This window comes from Heterodontus francisci, chromosome 13 (genome assembly GCF_036365525.1).
Source record: "Heterodontus francisci isolate sHetFra1 chromosome 13, sHetFra1.hap1, whole genome shotgun sequence".
NCBI classification, from domain to species: Eukaryota; Metazoa; Chordata; class Chondrichthyes; order Heterodontiformes; family Heterodontidae; genus Heterodontus; species Heterodontus francisci.
The window spans coordinates 232,658-255,534 of record NC_090383.1 but is presented as its reverse complement, the minus strand read 5'-3'; the positions used below and the strand labels follow the sequence as shown (position 1 = coordinate 255,534).

The following is a 22,877-nucleotide window of genomic DNA, read 5'->3' as shown; positions in this document are numbered from 1 at the left end:
TTAGAATTGTACCCTTTATTTTATATTGTCTCTCCATGTTCTTCCAACCAAAATGAATCACCTCACATTTCTCTGCATTGAACTTCGTCTGCCACCTATCTGCCATTCCACCAACTTGTCTATGTCCTTTTGAAGTTCTACACTATCCTCCTCACAGTTCACAATGCTTCCAAGTTTCGTATCATCTGCAAACTTTGAAATTGTGCTCTGCATACCAAAGTCTAAGCCATTAATATACATCAGGAAAAGCAAGGGTCCCAACACTGATCCCTGGGGAACACCACTACAAACCTTCCTCCAGCCCGGAAAACACCCATTAACCACTACTCTTTGTTTCCTGTCACTCAGCCAATTTTGTATCCACGAGTACAGGAGTAAAGATGTCTTGCTGCAATTGTATCGAGCCTTGGTGAGACAGCAGCTGGAGTATTGTGTACAGTTTCAGTCTGCTCATCTAAGGAAGGATATACTTGCCATAGAGAGAGTGCAACGGAGGCTCACCAGACTAATCCCTGGGATGGCAGTATTGTCTTATGAGGAGAGATTGAGGAAACTGGGCCTGTAATCTCTAGAGTTTCAAATAATGTGAGGTTTTCTCATTGAAACTTACAAAACTTTTACATGGCCTGAAAGGGTGGATGTAGCTAGGATGTTTCCCCTTGCTGGTGAGTCTAGAACCGAGGGACATAGTCTCAGAATAAGGGGTAGGCCCTTTAGGACTGAGATGAGGAGGAATTTCTTCACTCAGATGGTGGTGGATCTTTGGAATTCTCAACCCAGAGGGCTGTGGAAGCTCAATCATTGAGCATGTTCAAGACGAAAATCGACAGATTTCTGGATACTCCTGATATCAAGGGATATGAGGATAGTGCAGGAAAGTGGCATTGAGGTAGATGATCAGCCATGATCTAATTGAATGGTGGAGCAGGCTTGACAGGCTGAATGGCCTACTCCTCCTAAGTTCCTAGGTATTGAGTACAAACGCAGGGAAGTTATGCTGAACCTTTATAAAGCTCTGGTTAGGCCACAACTAGAGCATTGCCTCCTGTTCTGGTCACCACACTTTAGGAAGGATGTGAGGGTCCTTCAATGGATGCAGAGGAGATTTACCAGAATAGTTCCAGGGATGAGTGATTTTAGCTACAAGGTTAGGTTGTAGAAGCTGGGGTGGTTCTCCTTGGAGAAAAGGAGATGGGGGGAGATTTGATAGAGGTGTGCAAGATTATGACAGGTTTAAATAAGGTAGATAAAGAAAAGCTGTTCCCATTAGCTGATGGTACAAGGATGAAGGGATACATATTTAAGATTTTGGGCAAGAGATGCAGGGGGGAATGTGAGGAGCAGCGTTTTTACGCAGTGAGTGGTAATGACCTGGAACTCGCTGCCTATGAGGGTGGTGGAAGTGGTGGCGATTAATGATTTCAAAAGGAAATTGGTTCAGCACTTGAAGGAAATAAACTTGCAAGGCTTTGGGGTTAGAGTGGGGGAATGGGACTGACAGGATTGCTCTACAGAAAACTGGAGTGGACTCAATGGGCTGAGTGGCGGTTATGTGTTATAAGGACTATGACAAACTATTTTAACATTCAGCAGCAGAGGATGTTTGATATTCTAATGGAAGAGGTCATTGTCTTAAAATTGACGCATCTGAGGTTCCTGAGGGAAGCAAGGGTGAAAATTGCGGAGGTACTGGGCATAATCTTACAATCTTCCTTAGATACACGGTGATGCCAGAGTACTGGAGACTTGCAAACATTACAGTCTTGTTCAAAAAAAGGTGTAAAGATAAAACCCAGCAACTACAGGCCAATCCGTATAAACTGGTGGTTTTCGAACCTATAATCCAGGTCAAAATTAACAGTCACTTGGACAAGTGTGGATTAATTAGGAAATGCCAGCGCGGATTTGTTCAAGGTGAATCATGTTTAACTAACTTGATTGCGTTTGTTGATGAGGTAACAGATGTTTTGTGAGGGTAATGCGGTTGATGTGTACATGGACTTCCAGAAGGAATTTGATAAAATTCCATATAAGAGACTTGCTACCAAAGTTGAAGCCTAAGGAATAAAAGGGAAAGTGGTGGTATGGATGCAAAGTTGTCTGAATGACAGGAAACAGAGAGTAGTGGTGAACGATTGTTTGTCACAATGGAGAATGGTATGCAGAGTGGGGCCTCCCAGGGATCAATACCAGGACCACTGCTTTTCTTGATATATATTAATGCAGATTTTGGTGTGCAGGGCACAATTGCAAAATTTGCAGATTGCACGAAACTTGGAATGTGAACTGTGAAGAGGATAGTGAAAGATTTCAAGAGGACATAGGCTGGTGGAATGGGCAGACATGCAGCAAATGTAATTTAATGCAGAGAAGTGTGAAGTTATTCATTTTGGTAGGAAGAACGACGTGAGGCAATATAAAATAAAGAGCACAATTCGAAAGATTGTGCAGGAATGGAGAGACCTGGCAGTATAGGTGTACAAATAGTTGAAGGTGGCAGAGCAGGTTGATAAAGTGGTTAATGAGGCATGCGGAATCCTGGGCTTTATAAATAGAGGCATAGAGTACAAAAGCAAGGAAGTATGATTATTAATTATATATTGTTTAATTGTATGCAGGTGGTGGGCATTACTTGGGGTTTCACTTGAGCACATATAAATAGACATTTATTGAAACTGTGGTGTGGTCGAGTTAGGAGGTGTATGCTTGTAAGTAAATGTAAGACTGATGTTGTTGACAGTGGTATGGGGTGTGGGTGGTTCCCACTGTTCACCTCCCAACTGGCCACAACTTTGTTTTGTTTTAGAGTGATGAGTTAGCCCCTGAGTGTTTTACTTGCCAAATATACAGTGACAAATTTTCTTGTAGGTTTAAAACAGAAGATTAACTACTTGTTGAACAATATTTATTCCCCAAAATGTTTGCAACATCAATCACGCACGCATTCAGTCTAACATGCACTTTCAAGAGAAGATAGATAGAAGGTAAAGGGTAAGGGTTCAGGATGTGGTAGGTGTTTGTGGTTTGCAGTAAACTGTTGAGTTTTCCAAGTAGAACAGTCTTTTTTAAAGATGCAGGCCTGGGTTGTTTCTACTCTTGCCTTGTTGAGGTATTGTAGATTTCTGGTGGTTAAGATTTCAGAATGGAGGTGGCAGGTCACTTTCAGTTATCTGCTGCACCAAGCTGAAGTGTAGAATTAGCAGCAGGGCTCCTCCCTTGTTCTTACCGGATCCCCTACAGTTCTTGGCTGGACTGACTTTTCTGTGATGTTACTGAGATCTCCTCCTCTCCCCAGAGGGTTACCTTTTAAGGTCACAGCTCATCATTAGCATTTCTGGTACCTGACACATGGTTTTTCTCCCTGGTGTGACCACACAATGGAAGTGGGGAATTTGTGGCTTTTCATTAATGTCTGGATGAGTATAATTCTGTTATGATGCAGCTACTTCACACTTTTTGTTTCAGAAGAATAGTGTAGGACATTAGTGAACCAGATGGTTTTTACAACAATTGACAATGGTTTCATGGCCATCATTAGACTAGCTTTTTAATTCTAGATTTATTAATTGAATTCAAATTCCACCTTCTGCTATGGTGGGATTTGAACCCATGTCCCCAGAGCAATACCCTGGGTCTTTGGGTTACTAGTCCAGTGACAATACCACTACGCCACCGCCACCGCAAATGCAGCCTCATGCATTGAAACGTCACTGTCTGCGACGTTTTTGGCAGCTGCCAGTAGTAAAGATGGTGCTGCTCAATTTATCACAGGAATTAAATCAAATGAAACCCAAATGTCCACAGTGGCAGCCTCCATCCCACCCCCCAACAGTACCCCGCTCGCTCCTGCCATCATGCTTCTCTTCGCTGATGTCTACTGCGCCCGTCTGCTCGCTGCTTGCTCCATGCCTCGCCACTTCTCCCCCCTTGGCCACTCGTTCCCTGATTCACCGTTTCCGCCCCGCCCACCCACCCCAACCTGTGGGCCACTCGCTCCTGGCCTCGCCACTTCACCCCCCCCCCCTCCGCTCTGCCTCTGCTCCTCGCTCCGTCCCGCTTAAAATCTCCCTCCCCTCCCTTGCCTATTTTGTCTCTCTCTCTCTCCCCCGCTTCCCCGTGCGGCGAAGACAGTACTATGCTCCAGTTCTATTCTTCACCAACTGGCTTTCTGGATTGTAATAATTATGAACCTTTACAAAACACTGGTTCGACTTCAACAGGAGTATTGTGTCCCATTCTGGGCACCGGACTTTAGGAAGGATGTGAAAGCTTTAGAGAGGGTGCAGAAAAGCGTCATGAGAATAGTCTGGAAATGAGGGACATAAGACAAGTGGATAGATTGGAAAAGCTGGGCTTGTTCTCCTCACAGAAGAGAAAGTGGAGAAGAGATTTGATAGAAGTGTTCAAAATCATAAGGGGTCTGGACAGAGTAGATGGAGAGGAACTGTTCCCATTGGTGGAAGGATCGAGAACCAGAGGACACCGTGTGAAGGTGGTTGGCAAAAGAACCAACGGTGACATGAGGAAAAAATCTTTTACGCTGCAAGTGGTTAGGATCTGGAATGCACTACCTGAGAGTGTGGTGGAGGCAGATACAATCGTGACTTTCAAAAAGGAATTGGATAAGCACCTGAAGAGAGGAAACTTGCAGGGCTACAGGGAAAGGCTGGGGAGTGGGATTATCTCAGTTGCTCTTGTGGAGAGCTGGCACAGACATGATGAGCCGAATGGCCGCCTTCTGTGCTATACCTGTTCTATGATTGTCTAGAGTTTTAAAGCAAATATTTACCCCAGTTAGAACAGGAACTATTATAGGAACAGGGTAGGCCATTCAGTTAAATCAGGCTGCTCTGTACCTCAACTCTATTTACCTGTCTCTGTTCCATATCCCTTGATACCCTTACCTAACAAAAATCTATCAGTCTCAGTTTTTCAAGCTTCAAATGACTCAGAATCCGCAGCATTTTGGGGAAGAGAATTCCCGATTTCTGCTATCTTTTGTATGGAACCAGTGCTTTCTGATTTCACTCCTGAATGGCCTGGCTCTAACTTGGTATATTGGTGGATATGTTTTTGGCTAAGAAGGGTTTACAAAGTTTTGTGGCATTTGCTTCTGTATTTAGTGTTGATTTCTGTGCATTATCTGTCCAGCCATCAGACTCAGAGTACCTGTTGGGACCATCCAAAAATGACAGAACTTTTTCACTCATTGGGTAAGTAGACTGGCAGCAGAGCTCTGCATAAGGGTTCTGCGTCATGATTAGATTATTGCAACACAAAGCGTAACAAAAATTAATTTTGGTTTATTTGCAAATATGTCTACGAGTCTAAATCTATTTAGAAGCATGTATGTAGGCATGAAGCCATTATTTGAAGTAATGTATAAGCAGGAGTTATGGGCTATATTGGTGACATAAATTAAAATGATTGGTAATGAATTCTGGCTACAGCAAAAATCAATGCTGCTGACTTTTTTAAAATTCAGGGTCATTATGATCAGTGTACTTTTAATCCTCTACTTTGCTAAGTTAACTTGTCACCTCAGTAACTTGAAAATATTGTTCTACTTTCAGACTCTCGGTAAGTTTCCATGCTTACAGTGAGTGCAGATCAGAAAATCAGGGCTGCGGTGTCCTTAATTGACAGTATTTTCAGGAATAAGCATACTTAAAATAGATGTCTCCCTTTGCATATCTGTAAGAGGCAATTTGTCACTTCAATAACCTAAGCCTGTCAAGTGAGTGTTTTTCTACATGATAAAAATGTCTACTCAGTTCAAGTACAATGCATTTAAAAATTGAAGTTATTGTAAGTTAGTCCCAAAATAACACACACTATGTCAGAAAGGAGTACTAGGACATGGTTAACATAACTTGGAAACTGTGCCCTTTTTTACAGTAGCATTAAAAAAAATCCTGATCCACATTATTGCTATGCCACCATCATCTCTATATGCTGTAATAGAGAAATGACATAAAACTATAATGTGCGTGTAGCTCCCTCTGCAGTACAATGGATCACAGCAGTGCCTGATGAGAGTCTCGAGCTTGATAACAAGTCTGTGAACATGAGGCTGGTGTTTACTGAGAAATGGTACTGATGCTACAGGTGTCTTTGGGCTATGGAGGTTGGGTGAGAGTGACTGCCCTTGGCATCAAGGCAGCGTTTGACCGAGTATGGCATCAAGGAACCCGAGCAAAACTGGAGTCAGTAGGAATTGGGGGAAAATTCTCCGCTGGTTGGAGTCATACCTAGCACAAAGGAAGATAGTTTTGGTTGTTGGAGGTCAATCATCGTAATCCCAGGACATCACTGCAGGAGTTCCTCAGGGCAGTGTCCTCGGCCCAACCATCTTCAGCTGCTTCATCAGTGACCTACTCTCCATCATAAGATCAGAAGTGGGGATGTTCGCTGATGATTGCACAATGTTCACCATGCGCAACTCCTCAGATACTGAAACAGCCCATGTCCAGATGCAGAAAGACCTGGAAAACATCCAGGCTTGGGCTGATAAGTGGCAAGTAACATTTGCACCACACTATGACCATCTCAAACAAGAGAGGATTTCACCATCTCCCCTTGACATTCAATGGCATTACCATTGCTGAAACCCCCACTGTCAACATCCTGGGAGTTACAATTGACGAGAAACTGAACTGGAGTAGCCGCATAAATACAAGAGCAGAGGCTGGGAATTCTGCGGCAAGTATCTCACCTCCTGACTTCCCAAAGCCTGTCCACCATATACAAGGCACAAGTCAGGAGTGTGATGGAATACTCTCCACTTGCCTGGATGGGTGCAGCTCCAACAACACACAAGAAGCTCAACACCATCAAGGAGAAAGCAGCCCACTTGATTGGCGCCCTATCCACCACTTTCAATGTTCACTCCCTTTACCACCGACGCAGCAGTGTGTACCATCTACAAGATGCACTGCAGCAACACACCAAGGCTCCTTCAACAGAACCTTCCTGAAGGCACTTACCTTCAGGAGTGGAGAGCAGTCGGACCTGTGTGGAAACAACCAGAACCCGGAGCGGATAAATCCAGCACGAGGCTCTTGGCCTTCATTTACCCTCAGGAGCGAAGAGCACTCGGACCTCTTCCAGCGCACTGGAGTTTTGAAAAAAGAAGGAAAAAAGCCAGCAGTGATGTCACAGGAAAGCTGCAAGGTGACTGGTTGGTGTGTCATTGCTGTTAGGGAATAGCTCTGAATAGCTGGGTTAGTATCTAAGGTAAGAAAGGTTTACAGTTTTTTTTTCATATATAGTAAGTAATGTTTTTTTTAGGGAGTTCTGTAGTAACGAGGACCAGGGAAGAAGGGACCTAGAGTAATTGATATTATTTGACATTAAGATCTTCCAAAAGGTTAATTTAAAGGGTTAAATCATGGCAGGAGAGCTCAAAGCAGTGATGTGCTCCATGTCAGAAGCCAGGGACATTTCCAGTTCCCGGGACCGGCATGTGTGCAGGAAGTGTCTCCAGCTGCAGCTCCTGGAAGCCCGGGATTTGGAGCTGGAGCGGCAGCTGGGGACACCGTGGAACATCCACGAGGTGAAAAGTATCCTGGATAGCAAGTTTAGAGAGGTGGTCACACTGCAGGCTCAGACTCCGCAGGCAGGAAGGGAATGGAATGGGTGACCACCGGCAGAGCAAGAGGACTATGCTGGCAGTTCATCAATCTCCTGTGACTATTCCCCTGCAAAACAGATATACTTGTTTGGATACTGTTGGGGGGAATGGCCTCTCAGGGGAAAGCAGCAACAGCCCAATTCGTTGCACCACGGTTGGCTCTGCTGCACATGGGAGGAGTAAAAAGTGTGGGAATGCAATAGTTATAGGGGATTCAATTGTAAGGGGAACAGATAGGCATTCTGTGGCTGCAAAAGAGACTCCAGGATGGTATGTTGCCTCCCTGGTGCTAGGGTCAAGGATGTCTCAGAGCGGTTACAGGACATTCTGAAGGGGGAGGGTGAATAGCCAGTGGTCGTGGTACACATTGGTACAAACAACATGGGTTAAAAAAAAAAAGGATGTGGTCCTAAAAGCAGAATACAGGGAGCTAGGAAGTAAGTTGAAAAGCAGGACCTCAAAGGTAGTGATCTCAGGATTACTACCAGTGCCATGTGCGAGTCAGAGTAGAAATAGCAGGATATATTGGATGAATACGTGGCTGAAGAGATGGTGTGAGGGGGAGGGTTTTAGATTCCTGGGACATTGGGACCAGTTCTGGGGAGGTGGGACCAGTACAAACTGGACGTGTTACACCTGGGCAGGACCGGGACTGATGTCCTAGGGGGACTATTTGCTAGAGTGGTTGGGGAGTTTTTAGTTTTAAACTAAAATGGCAGGGGAATGGGAACCTTTGCAAGGAGTCAGAGGAGGGGGGATCAAAGACAAGAACAAAAGACAGTAAGGGAAATAAGAAAAGTGATGGGCAGAGAAATCAAGGGCCAGAATCAATCAGGGCCATAGTGAAAAATAGTGGGAAGGGATAAGTAATGTTAAAAAGACAAGCCTTAAGGCTTAGTGCCTTAACGCGCGGAGCATTCGCAATAGATTGGATGAATTAATCACGCAGTAGGTGGAAATGGGTGTGATATAGTCGGGATTGAGGAGACATGGCTGCAAGCTGACCAGGGATGGGAAATGAACATCCAGGGGTATTCACTATTTAGGAAGGACAGACAAAAAGCAAAAGGCGGTGGAGTTGCATTGCTGGTTAAAGAGGAAATTAACGCAATAGCGAGGAAAGATATCAGCTCTGACGATGTGGAATCTGTATGGGTAGAGCTGAGAAACACTAAGGGGCAAAAACGTTAGTGGGGGTTAGTATAGACCCCCAAACTGTAGTGGTGATGTTGGGAATGGCATTAAACAGGAAATTAGAGGCGCATGTGATAAAGGAACATCCGTAATTATGGGTAACTTGAATCTGCATATAGATTGGGCAAATCAAATTAGTCACAATACCGTAGAGGAGGAATTCTTGGAGTGTATACGGAATGGTTTTCTGGACCAATATGTTGAGGAACCAGCTAGAGGACAGGCCATCCTAGATGGGTATTGTGTAATGAGAGAGGAATAATCAGGTGGTGCGAGACCCCTTGGGGATGAGCGACCATAATATGGTAGAATTCTTCATCAAGATGGAGAGTGACGTAGTTGATTCTGAGACTAGGGTCCTGAATCTTAGTAAAGGAAACTACCAAGGTATGAGGCGCGAGTTGGCTATGATGGATTGGGAAACGTTACTTAAAGGGATGACGGTGGATAGGCAATGGCAAACATTTAAAGAGCGCATGGATGAACTGCAGCAATTGTTTATCCCTGTCTGGCGCAAAAGTAAAACGGGGAAGGTAGCCAAACCATGGCTTACAAGTGAAATTAGAGATAACATTAGATCCAAGGAAGAGGCATATAAATTTGCCAGAAAAAACAACAGACCTGAGGATTGGGAGCAGTTTAGAATTCAGCAAAGGAGGACCAACGGATTGATTAAGAAGGGAAAAATAGAGTACGAGAGCAAGCTTGCAGGGAACATAAAAACTGACTGTAGAAGAGAAGAGAAAAAGATTGGTGAAGACAAATGTAGGTCCCTTACAGTCAGAAACAGGGGCATTTATTATGGGGAACAAAGAAATGGCTGACCAACTAAATGCATACTTTGGTTCTGTCTTTGCAAAGAAAGACACAAATATCATACCAGAAATGTTGGGGAACACGGGGCTTAGTGAGAGAGAGGAACTGAAGGAAATCAGTATTAGTAGAGAAATGGTGTTGGGGAAATTGATGGGATTGAAGGCCGATAAATCCCCAGGGCCTGATGGATTGCATCCCAGAGTACGTAAGGAAGTGGCCCTAGAAATAGTGGTTGCATTGGTGGTCATCTTCCAAGATTCTATAGACTCTGGAACAGTTCCTACAGATTGGAGGGTAGCTAATGTAACCCCACTATTTAAAAAGGGAGGTAGAGAGAAAGCAGGGAATTATAGACCAGTCAGCCTGACGTCGGTAGTGGGGAAAATTCTAGAGTCCATTATCAAAGATTTTATAGCAGAGCACTTAGAGAACAGTGTTAGAATCGGGTAGAGTCAGCATGGATTTACGAACCTACTAGAATTCTTCGAGGATGTAACTAGTAGAGTTGATGAGGTGGAGCCAGTAGATGTGGTTTATTTGGACTTTCAGAAGGCTTTCGACAAAGTCCCACATAAGAGATTATCATGTAAAATTAAAGCGCATTGGATTGGGGGTAGTGTATTGCGATGGATAGAAAATTGGTTGGCGGACAGGAAACAAAGAGTAGGGATAAATAGGTGTTTTTCCGAATGGCAGGCAGTGACTAGTGGGGTACTGCAGGGATCGGTGCTAGGAACCCAGCTATTCACAATATACATTAATGATTTAGATGAGGGAACTAAATGTAATATCTCTAAATTTGCAGATGACACAAAACTGGGTGGGAGGGTGAGTTGTGAGGAGGATGCAGAGAGGCTTCAAGGTGATTTGGACAAGTTGAGTCAGTGGGCTAATGCATGGCAGATGCAGTATAATGTGGATAAATGTGAGGTTATCCACTTTGGTAGCAAAAACTGGAAGGCAGATTATTATCTGAACAGCTATAAACTGAGAGGGGGAAATATGCAGCGAGACCTGGGTGTTCTCGTACACCAGTCGCTGAAGGTAAGCATGCAGGTGCAGCAGGCAGTAAAAAAGGCAAATGGTATGTTGGCCTTCATAGCGAGGCATTGCAAGTTCCCCTCCAAGTCGCACACCATCCTCACATGGAACTATGTCGCCGTTTCTTCACTGTCGTTGGGTCAAAATCCTGGAACTTCCTTCCTAACAGCACTGTGGGTGTACCTACACTCCAAGGACTGCAGCAGTTCACGAAGGCAGCTCACCACCACCTTCTCAAGGGCAGTTAGGGATGGGCAATAAATGTTAGCCTAGCCAGCAATGCCTACATCCAATAAACGAATTTTAAAAACAACAAACCCCACCTTTTATAATGGGTATCAGTTACTGAAATGGAATTCAGATCCTTTGTTGAAATGTTTGAAGTTTTGCACTGAGTTCTGTTTTCATTTTAAAGAATTGAGGCAGCTGAATACCATTAATGTGCAGTGCTTTGTTCATGTTCACTGAAAAGGCTAATTTTGTTGCTTGTCCATCTCTCTCGCTCTGTCCGTCTCTCTTACTCTGTCCGTCTCTCTCATTCATGTACCATCCCTCTCTTCTTCAAAATCTACCATCATCACCCCTTTTCTCAAAAAAAGTCAACCCTTGACCTCTCTGTTCTTGCAAACTACCACCCGATCTCCAACTTCACTTTCCTCTTCAAAGTCATTGAACATGTTGCCTTCAAAATCTGTGTTCATCTTTCCGGAATTCCCTATTTGATTGCCTCTAATCAGGTTTCCACCCTTGCCACAATACTGAAGCAGCCCTCATCAAAGTCATAAATGATGTTCTATGTGTCTGTGACCATGGTAAACAATCCCTCCTTATCTTTCTTCAACTTCTGACATGATTGACCATCCATCCCCATCCATCACCCCGCTTCTGTTGTCCAGCTGGGTGGGACTGCTTTTACCTGGTTCCATTCATATCTATCAAATCATAACCAGAGAATCACCTGCAATGGCTTGTTGTCCCACTCCTTTACCATTATGTCTGGAGTCCTCCAAGGATCCATCCTTGGTCCCCATCTATTTTCATCTATATGCTGCCGCTCAATGACATCATCTGAAAATGCAATGTCAGTTTTCACACATACGCTGATGACACTTGGCTCCATCTCGCCACTATCTCTCAACCCCTTTACTGTCTCTGATTTGGCACACTGATTGTTTGACATCCAGTATTGGATGAACAGAAATTTCCTCCAACTAAATGTCCCCACCACAAACTCTGTTCCCTAGCCACTGAATGCATCCCTCTTCCTGGCAACTATCTGATGCTGACTCTGACTGTTAACAGTCTTGTTGTTGTGTTTGACGCCGAGATGAGCTTCAGACCACACATGCACTCCTTCACCAAGGTTGCCTACTTCCTTCTCCATAAAGCTGCCTGATACCAACCCTGCCTCAGCTAATCCCCTCTGGACTTGACTATTCCAGTGCTCTTTTGGCCTGATTCCTATTTTCCATCCTATATAAACCTGCGCTCACCCAAAGCCCTGCTCACCCGCACCAAATCCCTTTCACCCATCACGGCGGTGCTGTCTGACCTATATTGGCTCCCTGTCTGGCAATGTCTCAATTAAAAAAATGTCATCTTTGTTTTCAAATCCCTCCTTGGCCTCACCCCTCCCCATCTCCGTTACCTCCTCAGCCCTACAAGCCTTAGAGATATCTGCACTCCTCCAATTATGGTATCTTGCCTGTCCCTGATTTTAATTGATCCACCATTGGCAGCCGCGTCTTCTGCTGCCTTGGCCCTAAGCTCTGGAATTCCCTCTCTAAATCTCTCCTCTCTATCTCACTCTCCTCCTTTACCATGTTCCTTCAGACCTACCTGTTTGACCAAGCTTTTGGTCATCTGTCCTGATATCTCCTTCAGCATCAAGTTTTGATTGGTGACACTCTTGTGAAGCAGCTTGAAATAGTTTATGTTACAGGTACTATATAAATCTAAGTTGTTGTCTGTCACTCTCTCTCCTCTCTCAACGTCTGTCCCTCTCTCATAAATATTGGGCGGTGGGGGTGGGGGGCGGTGGTTGCAAAATTTGATAGCCCCAAAAGCAGGTGTAAGGCTTGACATGCAAGATTAACCCATGCCCATTGCTTCTGATGCAGGCAGCATGCCAACTTCATGTTGCCTGCGAATTAATATGATTGCAATGTGTAGCCAGCACTAACAGCGCTGTGGAGTGGCTGAACAGCTCCGCAGGGGGCAGCAGTTAAAGCTAGCCAGCACTACTTAAAGCCAACTTGCGTCTCTTAAGGGGAGTTTCACTGTGGCTGGAGCAAGTGCTGGAAGTCATTGTGGAACTCATTCTGACTTGGAAAAAGACATAATAATGGCACAACGCGTGAGAGAGTGGTCCCCTAGATTTTCTCTGAGAAGCCCCGCCAGACAAATTCTCAGGAGTGGGAACCAGATAGCCATGGCAGTCAATGCCAGGTGTCAACCCAGAGGACCTGGATGCAGTGCAGCAAAAAGTTCAGTGACCTCGCACAAGTAGTCAAGGTCAGTGCTATACTGCACCACTAGCCTCAGAAACTGCTAAATGTATCACACCCCCATCACTCACCAACCAACACACTCTATCAATCAGGACTCATACCTAATATTCATAGCTTCACCACCTCCTCACATACTTAGCACAGCTGCAAGCCTCACCCCTATATTTCACAGCTTGGACACACTTCCAGGCATTCAACCATGACAGCCACATCACCCAAACACATTGCGCTGCCCTCACTGACACATTTCCTTCTCTCTTGTAGAACAAGGTGGCACAACAACAACTATTTGTATTTATAATAGTGTCTTTAACTTGGTAAACGTCCCGAGGTACTTCACAGGGCATTTATCAAACAAATTTTGACACGTGCCATGTTCGGAGATCTTGGGGCAGATGAACAAAAGCTCGGTCAAAGAGGTAGGTTTTAAAGAGCGTCTTAAAGGAGGAAAGCAAGGTGGAGAGGTTTAGAGAGGGAACTCCAGAGTTTAGGGCCTTTGCAGCTGAAGGAATGGCAGCCAATGATGGAGTGATTACAATTGGGAATGCTCAAGAGGTCAGAATTGGGAGAGTGCTGATATCTCGAAGGGTTACACTGCAAGAGGAGATTACAGAGATAGGGAGGGGAGAAGCCATGGAGGGATTTGAAGAAAAGAATGAGAATTTTAAAATTGAGGCATTGCTTAACCAAGCAACAATATAGGTCAGCAAGCACAGGGATGATGGGTGAACAGGACTTGCTGCAAGTTAGGACACGAGCAGCAGAGTTTTGGGAGACCTCAAGTTTACGGTTGTTAGAAGGTGGGGACCCTGACCAGGAGTGAATTTGAATAGTCGAGTATAGAGGTAGGACGGGCATAGTTGAGGGTTTCAGCAGCAGATGAGCTGAGGCGGGGTGGAGTCAGATGATATTACGGAACTAGGCGGTCTTAGTGATGGAGCAGATAAATGATCAGTAGCTCATCTTGGGTCAAATATGACAACAAGGTTGCAGACAGTCTAGTTCAGGCTCAAGCAGTTGTCAGGGAGAGGGATAGAATCAGTAGCTAGGGAACAGAATTTCTGGCAAGGACTGAAGACAGTGGTTTCGGTCTTCCCAATATTTAGTTGGAGGAAATTTCTGCTTATCCATTATTGAAGGTCAGACAAGCAGCCTGACAATTTAGGGACAGTGGAGGGGTTGAGAGAGGTGGAGCTGGATGTCATCAGCGTACGTGTGAAAACTGAACAGGTGTTTTGGGATGATATCGTAGAGGGGCAGCATGTAGATGAGAAATAGGAGGGGGCCTTAGAGGACTCCAGAGGTAACTGCAGGAGCGGGAAGAGAAGCCCTTGCTGGCTGGCTGTATCTAGATAGTTAAGAATGGAACCAGACAAGCGCAGTCTCGCCCAGTAGGGCGATGGTGGAGAGGCACTGGAGGAGGTTGATGTCGTCAACTGTGTCAAAGGCTGCAGACAGGTCGAGAAGAACGAGGAGGGAAAGTCTGTCCTTGTCACAGGCACATAAGATGTTATGTGAGACTTTGACAAGCGCAGTTTTGGCACTGAGGCAGAGGCAGAAACCTGATTGGAGGGTTTCATAGAGAAGAATCATTATAGCACAGAAGGCTATTCGACCCATCGTGTCCATGCTGGGCCTCCAAAGGAAAAATTCACGTACTGCCATTCGCCGCCCTCTGCCCACATCCCTGCACATTCCTCCTCTTCAGATATTTAGAAAATGTAGAAAAATTTATGGCACAGGAGGAGGTCACTCTGCCCATCATGTCTGCACCTGCTGAAAAGCAAACCACATAGCCTAATCCCATTTTCCAGCACTTGGTCCGTATCCCTGGAGGTTACGGGACTTCACGTGCATATCCAGACGCCTTTTAAATGAGTTGAGGGTTTCTGCCTCTACTACTCTTTCAGGCAATGAGTTCCAGACCCCTACCACTGTTACCTCCCCTCTAATCCTTCTACCAATCACTTTAAATCTATGCCCCCTTGCCATTGATGCCTCTGCTAAGGGAAATAGGTCCTTCCCATCCACTCTATCCAGGCCCCTCACAACCTTGTATACCTCAATCAAATCTCCCTTCAAGCTCCTCTGTTCCAAGGAACACAACCTCAGCCTATCCAGTCTTTCCTCGTTGCTGCAATTTTCGAGTCCTGGAAACATCTCATAAATCTCCTCTGTACCCTCTCTAGTGCAATTACATCCTTTCTGTAATGAGGTGACCAGAACTGCATACAGTACTCAAGTTGTGGCCCAACTAGAGTTTTATATAGCTTCAGCATAACCTTCCTACTGTTGTATTCAATGCCTTAGCTAATCAATGAAAGGATTCCATATGCCTTCTTAACCAGCTTATCAGCCTGACCTGCCATCTTCAGGGATCTGTGGACATGCATTCCAAGGTCCTTCACTTCCTCTGCACCTCTCTGTATCCTCCCATTTATTGTGTATTCCTTGGCCTTTTTTGCCCTCCCCAAGTACATCACCTCGCACTTCTCCGGGTTGAATTCCATTTGTCACTTCTCTGCCCACCTGACCAGTCCATTGATATCTTCCTGCAGTCGAACATTGAGTTCCGTGGAAGATGGACATGAATTTGGGAGACGACAGCTTTGAAGAGGAAGGGAAGGTTGGAGCTGGGATGGTAGTTTGCGAGGATGGAGTGGTCAAGAGTTGTTTCGAGGAGAGGGGCAGATTTGAAGGGGGGAGGGGTGATAGTACCTGAGGAGAGAGAACTGTTAAAAATAGCAGCTAACTTGGGAACCAGGAAGAGAAGTTGGGTGGTCAGCAGCTTAGTGGAAATAGGGTCTCAAGGGAGCAGGAGGTGGGTGTCAGTTGGAGGCTACGGGTGCTAACTGACGGGTGACAGACATGGCTATATGTCCTTACGCTTGTGGAATAGATGGTGCTCACCATCATTGGAGCGGGCATCGCTGAGGTCATGGTTGATGGTGGAGCCGCAATGATAGAAGATGACGTTATCCTCATACTTATTCCTCCACCTGACATCCCACTTCCCCCTTATCCCACAATCTCTTCCGATTTAGAAGCTGCAGATGGTGTAAGCATGCACCTCTTTCTTCCCCACCCTCACCACAACCCTACTCTTGTGTCTTCCTCATTTCAGATACCCAAGAACTACAACCTAGCCAAGCATGGGTAGAAGAGCAAGACGATTGCAATGGTGAAGAAACACTGTCACTTGATCTTGCACTCACCAACAGCTCAGATACTGATACTGCATGTAATTTAGAGGATAGCTTAGAGTTGGGATTTTCAGGTGGTGAGATACTGGGGACCAGTGGCCTACAATCAGGGCATGAAGAAAGGGTAGCGCAGGCGCCAGCTCCCTGGAGGGCAAGGTCGCACATGGGTTCTGCTGCAGAGGACTCAGATGGGCACTTTGATGGGGCAGATTACAGAAGAAAGCAAAATACTGCAGATGCTGGAAATCTAAAGGAAAAACAGAACATTCTTGGAAATACCAATACTCAGCAGATCAAGCAGTATCTGTGGAGAGAAAAACAGTGTTAATATTTCAGGTCTGTGTGATCTTTCATCAGAAAAGTCTGATGAATCACAGAATTGTTGCAGCACAGAAGGAGGCCATTCAGCCCATTATGTCTGTGCTGGCTCTCCAAAGGAGTAATTTACTTAGTGCCACTCCCTCACCTTCTCCCAATAGCCCTGCACATTCTTCCTTTTCATATAACAATCCAATTCCCTCTTGAATGCCAAGATTGAATCTGCCTCCATAACACACTCAGGCAGTGCATTCCAGATCCTAACAACTCGGTGCATGAAAATGTTTTTCCTCCTGTCGCCATTGCTTTTTTTGCCAATTACCTTAAATCTGTGTCCTCTTGTTCATGCTCCTTCCACCAATGGGAACAGTTTTTCCCTATCTACCCTGCCCAGTCCCCTCATGATTTTGAATTTGTTGGCATCCTTCCATTTACAAAAGAGTTCATTTCGGTGGGATGCCTTCTCTTGGTGCACCTTTCCTGATGGCTCTGAAGGCCAATCCTTGAGAGGCAGGTTCTGCTACAAGTGCCACATGTGAAGCTGCCAAGTGATGCTGTGAGTTGTTGTGTTTGGCATTGGTCTCTGTTGCCAAGTTGCTGTAACCACTGGTCATCATGGTAGTGCATGCCAGTCCACAGGATGTGTCACTGTTTCCCTCTTTCACCAGCTAGTGACTCCCAGGTGCGCTAGTCAACAACATTGCGCTAGCCTTCATGTCACACTTCCAAGCATCCTTGAAGCTTATTTGGGTGAGCTGCTGGTTGCCTATCAAATCTCTCAACCTCTCTAAGGAAAAAAGTTCCATCTTCTCCAATCTATCTACGTAACTGAAGTTCCTCATCCCTGGAACCATTCTTGTGAATCTTTTCTAGCACTCTCTCTAATGTCTTCACATCTTTCCGAAAGTGGGGCACCCAGAACTGGATGCAATACTCCAGTTGAGGCCAAACCAGTGCTCCATAGGAGTTTAACATAATTTCCTTGCTTTTGTACTCTATACCCCTATTAATGAAGCCTATGATGCTCTGTGCTTTATTAACCATGCTCTCAACCTTTTCTGCCACCTTCAACTACTTACGCACATATACACCCAGGTCCCTCTGCTCCTGCACCCCCTTTAGAATTGTACCCTTTATTTGATATTGTCTCTCCACATTCTTCCTACCAAAGTAAACCACTTCACCTTTCTCCGCATTGTACTTCATCTGCCACTTGGCCGCCCATTCCACCAACATGTCTACGTCCCTTTGAAGTTCTACACTATCCTCCTCACAGTTCACAATGCTTCCAAGTTTCGTTTCATCTGCAAATTTTGAAATTATGCCCTGTACACCAAGGTCTAAGTCATTAATATATATCAGGAAAAACAAGGGTCCTATCACTGGTTCCTGGGTACTCCAGTACCAACCTTCCTCTAGTTGGAAAAACATCCATTAACCGCTATTCTGTTTTCTGTCACTTAGCCAATTTCATATCCGTGTTGCCACTGTCCCTTTTATTCCATGAGCTATAACTTTGCTCACAAGTCTGTTATCAAATGCCTTTTGAAGTCCATGTACACCATATCAACAACATTACCCTCATCAACCCTCTCTGTTATCTGATCATAAAACTCTGGAAAGTTAGTTGAACACGATTTGCCCTTAACAAATCTGTGCTAGCTTTCCGTAATTAATCCACATTTGTCCAAATGACTATTAATTTTTTCCCGAATTATTGTTTCTAAAAGCTTCCCCACCACCGAGGTTAAACTGACTGGCCTGTAGTTGCTGGGCTTATTTTTACACCCTTTTTTGAACAGGGTGTAACATTCACAGTTCTCCAGTCCTCTGGCACCACCCCTGAATCTAAGGAAAACTGGAAAATTATGGCTAGTGTCTCCACAATTTTCACTCTCACTTCCCTCAGTATCTTTCGATGCATCTCATCCGGTTCTGGTGCCTTATCAACTTTAAGTACAGACAGCCTATCCAATACTTGCTTATCAATTTTAAATCGTTCCAAGTGACTGAATTACCTCCTGTTTGACCGTGACCCACACAGCATCTTCCTTGGTCAAGATACATGCAAAGTATTCATTTAATACTTCTGCCATACCACCTGCCTCCATGTGCAAAGCCCCTTTTTGGTCCATAATCGGCCCCACTCCTTTTTACCATCTTTTTACTATTTATAAGCTTGTAGAAAACATTTGGATTCCCGTTTATGTTAGCTGCCAGTCTCTGTTCATACTCTTTCTATGCTTATTCACTTCCCCTCTGAACCTTCTATATTCAGCCTGGTTCTCAGTTGTATTATCCATCTGACCTCTGTCATAAGCACACGTTTTCTTCTTCATCTTAATCTCTACCTCTTTCATCATCCAGGGTGCTCTGGATTTGTTTACCCTACCTTTCCTCTTCATAAAAATATACCTTGACTGCACTCAAACTATCTCTTCTTTAAAGGCAGTGCATTGTTCAGTTACTGTTTTGCTTGCCAACCTTTGATTCCAATTTATCTGGGTTAGATCCATTCTTACCCCGTTGAAGTTAGCTTTCCCCCTAATTATTCTTACTTTCGATTGTTCCTTGTCCTTTTCTACAGCCAAACTAAACCTTATGATACAATGATCACTGTCCCCTAAATGTTCTCCTACTGACACTTGATCTACCTGGCCCACCTCATTCCCAAGAACCAGGTCCTAGCATTGCTTCCTTTCTCGTTGGACTGAAATTTTCCTGAACACACTCTAGGTATTCTTTCCCCTCACTGCCCCTACTACCATCCCAGTCTACATTCAGATAATTACTAGTTGGTGGCCTGTAGACAACACTGAGCAATGTAATTGCACCTTTTTTGATCCTTAGCTGTAGCCAAATAGATTCTGTCCTTAACCCCTCTGTGGCAATGCTTTCTCTCCAGAACTGCAATGTTCTCTTTCATCAATACTGCCACCCCTCCCCCTTTCCTATTTTTCCTGAACACCTTGTATCCAGGAATATTTAATACCTGGTCCTGCCCATCTTTGAGCCAGGTCTCTGTTATAACCGCAGCATCATATTTCCACATGGTTATCTGTGCCTTGTTACAAGTGCTTCTATATTTTAAAGGTTTTTTTGAGGACTCGTATTTTAGAGCAGAACATTGGTTTATTTTTGGAAAACTGAAAAGACCCCATGGATGGGTTTTTACCAGGGTCACTGAGAGGTCTGGCTTTGAAATCAAACAGTTACTGGAAGGCACCTGTTTTCAAATAATTACTCAGCAGGGGTTGATTTTGACTTGGAGAAGATATTTACAGAGAAGTGACAGGTCAAGATTTATAGGGGTCAGGAGGCTTGTCTCTTGTGACATTGTTTATGGTTTCGCTTTGGACAGTGAGTTGGCGTAGGGACAATGGTTTGAAAAGACAGTTGGGGAAAACTTGCCAAGAAGCATAAATCATCCCAACTCAGTCTGTTCCAGCAGTTTGAAAAAGCCTGCTAGTTTTCCATCTCTCGAGAAGCTGAGAAGCAAGTGTAAGAAGCAGACTGAAATTGTTGCTGCATTTCTGCTGTAACGCCTGTCTCAAACCTCTGTTGCTGCATTTCCTGAAAAGCCTATCTAAACTGATATCCAACGTCGCCTGAAAAGAATTGTTCTAGGAAGATCCTGGTGACAGCAGTCTATACGCATTTGGGGCGCCAAACCAAAACAAAGGACATCTTTCCATGACTTCTCTTTCTTCTTCAAAAATCAGCAAGTATTTAACCCAAGTGTTTTTAGTCTTTTTTTTGTAATAGAGCTCTAAAACACATCCCTTTATTTTTCTGGTTAACCAGTATATATGTATGTGTGTGTTCGAGTGTGAGGAGCTTAGGTAAAAAGGGAACTTTAATATTTCAGTCTGTGTGTTTATGTGTTACTTCATCACTGGTTAAGACTTGTTTTATAATAAACTGATAATTTAGTTGTTTATTAAAGAAACCTGGTTGGTGTGTTTTATTCTGGGAAAAACAGAGTATATGATTGACTACATCGGTAAGTGGGAAAATTTAAATATATGTTGTGACCTGTGGAGAATTGGAACTAGAATAAACGGTGCACTCCTCCTATCTCGGTCGTAACAGCCTGTAACTCATCAATCTTATTTACCACACTCCGCCTATTCACATACATGCACAGTAACCCTAACTTAGGCTTTACTACTTTTTCCCCTTACTCTGAACCCACCTGATAACTTGCTATTTTCCACTCTAGTGCTGTCTGTCTCTCCCATTATTCTGTGCACCTTGGTATTCCTCTCTGATATTACCTTCTGGTTCCTACACCCCTGCCAAGTTAGTTTAAACCCTTCTCAATAGCACTAGCAAATCGCCCCACAAGGAAATTGGCCCTGGCTGTGTTTAAGTGCAACCTGTCCAGCCTGTACAGGTCCCATCTACCCCCGAGCTGGTCCCAATGTCCCAGGAATGTAACAGATCTGAAATATTAACTCTGTTTTTCTCTCCACACATGCTGCCTGACTGCTGAGTATTTCCAGCAGTTTCTGTTTTTGTGACAGAAGAAAGGCGATAGGTATGCACAATGAAATTCTTAGCGCATTGGCAGGCTGGTCAGAAAGCCTGTGTGCAATCTTGAAGAGCACAAATGAGTCCAGCACAACAGGGCTTTGTGCAGAGGTTGGCACCTCATTGGCACACTTTTGGACCTAACCTTGGCACAGCATCTGATGGCCAATGTCTTGGCTTCTATTGCAGTATAAGCAGAAGCTACCCAATGTCTGGATGTGCAGTGAAAGCTCAGACTGCTGTCATGCAAGTTCAGACTGGCTATGGATATCAGTGTTCAAAGGGGTTTGGAGGGTGTCACAGAAGTCCAGCAATCTATCCTTCAACAGATTGGTTGGTTAAGGCACTGCCCTGAGGGAGTGAAGGTGGCTCCATGGAGCACAGATCTGTTGTCCTCTGAGGATGACAGCATTCGTCCTCCTACTACTGCCACTTCGCCAGTGCTCTTGCTGTTGTCTGTCACCCAGCCAGCCCAGGCTGCTGCCACCCATACCAAGATAGTGCAGTACAAAGCTGGGACTTCTAGGCCCAGAGCCACTCAAGGTCGACCTCCAAGGCCATCTGCTGTCTCCTTCACTGAAAGTCAGCAGTCTTCCACCAACAATGCCGCAGCCACTGTGGTAGCACTGCGTAGAAGCACTAAGACAGGCAAAGGCATACGGAAAACTAAGGAAATGCACAAGGGTGATTAGTTGATGATTGTATGCAATATGGCATGCTTTGATTTGTAAATTTGGTTTGGAATGTTTATTTTGCATTGGCTTTTATTTTGACATTGTGGCCCGCAGACGCTGTGATGGTGAGTAACCATGTGAAGGTAAGGTGAATGAGGAATTTGGGTTTCATTTACTGGTATTGCAGTTGGATGAGTTGTTCACTGACAGTCCAACCAGAAAGGGGTTGTCTAGGTTGCCTCCTCCCCTCCATTTCCGCATCCCCCTGCTCCTCAGCTAATCGCCGTGTAGCTGATGGCAAGGACTGTGCCCTCATGATGACGAGTTTGTTCAGCACCAAGGCTCCTTAGACAGCACCTTCCAAACCCACAACCTCTGCCAACTTGAAGGACAAGGGCAGAAAATGCATGGGAACAGCACCACCCACAAGTTCCCCTCCAAGTCACACACCATCCTGACTTGGAACTATATTGCCGTTCCTACAGTGTCACTGGGTCAAAATCCTGGAACTCCCTTCCTAACAGCACTGTGGGTGTACCTACCCCACATGGTCTGCAGCGGTTCAAGAAGGCAGCTCACCACCACCACCACCACCTCGAGCAATTAGGGATGGGCAATAAATGCTGGCCTGTCCAGCGACGCCCACATCCCATGAATGAATTTTTAAAAAAGCATGCACAGACCACCACAAGTCTTGATGACCGTTCTGCCAAACACTGAAGGGCTCTCCCAGCGTGGTCCAGGCAGCAGAAACATTGTTTCAGCAGGGCAGTGGCGTACTGTATCTCATTTCATGTGGCAGCATGGCTTTCATTGTATACGTGCTGCCCACATGTGGGTGGGTTGCGTAAAGGAGTCATGAGCCATGTTGTCGTTGGAAAGCCCTTGTAGTTCAGTAGTGACCCTTTGGTTTGCCAAGATGGCTCAAATGCAGCTGATGCAGTGGACTACTGCA

At 44.9% G+C, this 22,877-nt stretch overlaps 1 protein-coding gene across 9 annotated transcripts in view; it reads left to right on the top strand.

Moving 5' to 3' along the window:
- LOC137376165 (utrophin-like) overlaps positions 1–22,877 on the top strand; it is a 904,611-nt gene that overhangs the window by 717,266 nt on the left and 164,468 nt on the right. For all 9 annotated transcript variants that reach the window (XM_068044198.1, XM_068044197.1, XM_068044199.1 and 6 more), the window contains one exon: positions 5,152–5,213. In XM_068044198.1, the coding sequence (XP_067900299.1) occupies positions 5,152–5,213 (62 nt within the window). The remainder of the gene's footprint in view (positions 1–5,151; positions 5,214–22,877) is intronic.